At 43.4% G+C, this 4245-nt stretch overlaps 1 protein-coding gene across 1 annotated transcript in view; it reads left to right on the top strand.

The window, feature by feature from the left end:
- KIF14 (kinesin family member 14) overlaps positions 1 to 4245 on the top strand; it is an 81740-nt gene that overhangs the window by 30884 nt on the left and 46611 nt on the right. Inside the window, exon 14 of the mRNA XM_014590493.2 lies at positions 1740 to 1924. Coding sequence (XP_014445979.1) covers positions 1740 to 1924 — 185 coding nt within the window. The remainder of the gene's footprint in view (positions 1 to 1739; positions 1925 to 4245) is intronic.

Raw genomic sequence — 4245 nt, 5'->3', positions numbered from 1 at the left:
GCCACAATCCCTTCTCCTCCATTCTCCTCTCGGGATCTTGGGCACACACGCACACGTGCCCGGCGTGAGTTTTAAGCCACCGGGTCCGGGATGCGAACCACGGTCGACTACGTGGGAGTCCAGCGACATAGCCATTACGCTAACTACTGGTTCCCCAGCAACATGTTTTCAAGCCACCAGGGTCAGGTTTCAAACTATGTGATTAGCCATGTGGGATCTGTTTTCCTTAACCAGTAGGTCACAGGGCCAGCCCTTGTTTTTGTGTTTTTAAAGGATGGAAGGTGCTTGAACATTGCTATAGGAATAAAATGCATCTTTTGGTTAGAAAAGACACACATTCTGAGTGTTTAGTAAGAATGACAGGTCAGAGTGGAGTGAAATTCTAAAGGAGATTGGAGGAGGTGATTCAAGGCAAAGGTAGTGACAGTAAAAGAAATATTTCACATGATTGGAACATACTATAGGAATTCAAAGGAAGGCGGAAACTTCCTTGGGAATGGCCAGTCCAACCCCATAGAAGGGATCGAGTTGGACTTTGAAGCTTGGTATGATTTTGACAGGTAGAAAAGGCATTCTAGGAATGGAAAGTTGTATGGTGGGAAAGTTTAAGGTGTGCTCAGAGGAAGGCATGTTTATCAGTTTTATTGGAATAACCAGTTCATGTGAGGTCACAAGGAGACAGAATTGGAAAGATATGATTAGTTCACTAAGGACTTGCTTTCCAGACTAAGGAATTTGAATTTAGTCTTGCAGAAAATGAGAAGCCACTGAGAGTGTTTGACCAGGCAATTGACATTTTGAGAGTGCCCTTTCAAGAGACTTAATCTGGTATTGGATGGGAGATGGACTGAAAACAGGAGGAGCTGTCGACAGGGCAATCTGGAGGCTGCTGTGCTAGTTGCAGTGTGAGCTGTAAGGGCCTGCGCTGAAGTGATGGTAATGAAGATGCCACAACAGGAACCCTAAAGATAATCAGCCCATAAGAATAGACATAATTGGGAACCAGCAGTTAGCGTAATGGCTATGTCGCTGGACTCCCACGTAGTGGACCGCAGTTCGCGTCCCGGACCCGGTGACTTCAAACTCACACCGGGCGCGTGTGCGTGCGTGCCCAAGATCCTGAGAGGAGAATGGAGGAGAAGGGATTGCGGTGTGACCATCCCCCCTGGGGGGTGATTTCTCACTTTCTGTCTCTATGTATCTCTCTGTCTGTCTGGCGAGCGCACGCGCCCTATAGTGAAAACCTCTAAAAAAAAAAAAAAAAAAAAAAGAATAGACATAATTGGGGCCGGCAGGTGGTGTGGTGGTTAAAGGTGCTGGACTCCCACATGGCTGACCTCGGTTTGAGTCCCAGACCTGGCAGCTTACTTTCTCACTTTCTCTCTCACTTTCTCTCTATCCTTCTATGGTCAAATAAAAATAAATAAATAAATGGATAAAGATAAATAAAATAATTAAAGAAAAAAAAAGAACAGACATAATTTAGTGGTAACGCATTGCTGTATGAGCAGTCTGAGGATGGTAAAGGGCAAAGAAGCATCCATGTAACTCTTAGGAGTCTAAGCACAGAATGGTAACAGTCACGGGGGGAAGTCCTAACAAAGAGGTTCTCAGATGGAGAGATTCTAAGAAAGCTCTAGTCTACTGAGACCTCACAGAGTGACTCTAATACTTAACATAGGTCATTCGTTTTAAGCGAATATAATTTTTTGCTGTGTTTTTTTTCTGACTTCTATCAGAAAGCAGGAATTACATTTCAGATGGACAACCATTTGCCAAACCTCGTTAATCTCAATGAAGACCCACAGCTGTCAGAGATGCTGCTGTATATGATCAAAGAGGGAACAACCACGGTTGGGAAGTACAGAGCAGACGCGAGCCACGACATCCAGTTATCTGGGGTGCTGATCGCTGACGACCATTGGTACGTTCCTCGGGAAGAGCCCCCACTCCCTTCTCTGCAGACTTCCGTATCTTGATGATGGGTGGTTTCCTTCATACGGCACTTTCATTTACACTGATTCTTTGGTCTATTTCTTCAAACACTTCTTTTAGTCAGAAAAACACACGTTCTGAGTATTTGTAAGGATGGCACGTCAGCTTATCTCAATCTATGGTATAATATAATGCTCTCCATATTTTTGTTTGTTTACTTGATGTGTTGATGGAGGGATAATTTCTTTTTTTTTTCTTTATTTTTGGAGAGTTTTTTTTTTTTTTTTTTTGCTATAGGGCATGTGCGCTCACCAGAAAGACAGAGAGAGACAGAGAGACAGAAAGCAAGAAATCACCCCCCCCAAGGGAGATGGCCATGCTGTAGTCACTTCTCCTCCATTTTTCTCTCAGGATCTTGGGCACACATGCACATGTGCCCAGCGTGAGTGTAAGCTTCTGGGTCTGGGACTCGAACCACAGTCGATTACATGGGAATCCAGACATATAGCCATTATGCCAACTGCTGGTCCCGAGGGATAATTTATTTTCTTGGAATTGTAACTATGGGCATGAAAAGTTTATTATGAAAAGTTCATCTTAAATGCCAGAATTTTTCATTAGATTGACAAATTTAAAATTTTTTTTATGAATTTTATAAACGGAATGATACTCAATATATTGTTGGATTGAGTATATGTAAACTTTTTTTAGATCAATGATATATTTTCAAGATTTATCTGTATTGATCCTCTTGCATAATCTTTTTCTTTTTTATAATTATTTATTTAATTTTATTTATTCATTCATTTATTTTAATTTGACCAAAGAGAGACACAGAAAGAGAGAAAGAGGGAAAGTGAGAAAGTAAGCCATCAGGTCCGGGACTTGAACCATGGTCAGCCATGTGGGAGTGTCCAGCACCTCAACCACCATCCCATTTGCTGGTCCCCAGATCCTCTTTCATTTTTACTACTGTGAACTAATCTCTTGTATGAATTTGTCTCTAATCTGTCAAAAATCTCTCTATTTGGGGCTGGGTCTGTAGCCAAGGGTTAAGGGAGTTGGACCCCACATGACTAACTGCTGTTCAAATACTGGCCGTGGGGACTTGAAAAATACACTGGGAAATTGTGCATGTGTGCCCCAAATCCTGACAGGATTCAGAAATAGAGAAGACGGGATCGAGGTATGGGGGGTAATTTCTCTCTCTCTTTGGTAAGTGTATACATCCCAGACAATTAAAAATATTGATAGGCATTGGGGTTCTTTCTTTCTTTCTTTTTTTTGGGGGGGAGAGGTTTTTGCTATAGGGCGCATGCGCTTGGCAGACAGACAGAGACAGAGAGACAGAAAGTAAGAAATCACCCCCCTGGGGGGATGATCACGCCACAATCCCTTCTCCTCTATTCTCCTCTTGGGATCTTGGGCATGCACGCACACACGCCCACCATGAGGTTAAGCCACCAGGTCTTGGACTCGAACCGCGGTCAACTATGTGGGAGTCCAGCAACATAGCCATTATGCTAACTGCTGATCCTGGCATTCGGGTTATTTCTAATTTTTGCTACCGCAGTATTACTATTGGTTCAGCTGGTGGCGTGGTGGTTTAGGTGGCTGGACCCCACATGGCCAACTACATGATTCTAGGCATGGACCCAGTGGCTTGAAAAACATGCTGGGTATGTGTGTGTGCATGCCCAAAATCCTGAAAGGAGAAATAGAGGAAAGAGATTGTGATGTGATCACCCCCCATGGAGATGCTTTCTCCCTCTCCTCTCTCTGGTGAGCACACAAACACTGTAGCAAATTGAAATATACAAACACACACACACACACACACACACACACATATACACACATATACTGTTATGAATATTATTATTGTATTAGTCTGTTACTATATTGCTAAACAGAAATATCTGAAACTGGGTGCTTTGTAAAGAACAGAAGTTTGTGCTGGCCCTGTAGTCTAGTGGTTAAAGGAGTCAGCACCGACGTGGCCAACTGCAGTTTGAATCTCTGCCCTGGAGACTTGAAAATGCCAAGTACATGTGTGTTCATACCCCCAAATCCTGATAGGATAGAGAAATGGAGGAAAAGGGATGGCAGTGTGACCACAGCCCCATTGGGGAGTGCTTTCTGCCTCTTCCTCCCTCTCTGTTTCTCTGTCTGTCTCTGGGGAGTACACACGCTCTCTTGCAATTAAACAAAATGAAAGAATTTTATTTGGCTCATGAGTCTGAGGCCAAGTGGGTTACAACATAATGTAGAGAAGCAGGCAGAGAAAGAGAGAGAGAGGGTGAGAGGGAA

The sequence above is a fragment of the Tupaia chinensis genome, unplaced genomic scaffold (assembly GCF_000334495.1).
Source record: "Tupaia chinensis unplaced genomic scaffold, TupChi_1.0 Scaffold000453_1, whole genome shotgun sequence".
In the NCBI taxonomy this organism is placed as follows: Eukaryota; Metazoa; Chordata; class Mammalia; order Scandentia; family Tupaiidae; genus Tupaia; species Tupaia belangeri.
The sequence above is the reverse complement of the archived record's forward strand: the minus strand, read 5'-3'. Positions and strand labels throughout refer to the sequence as shown.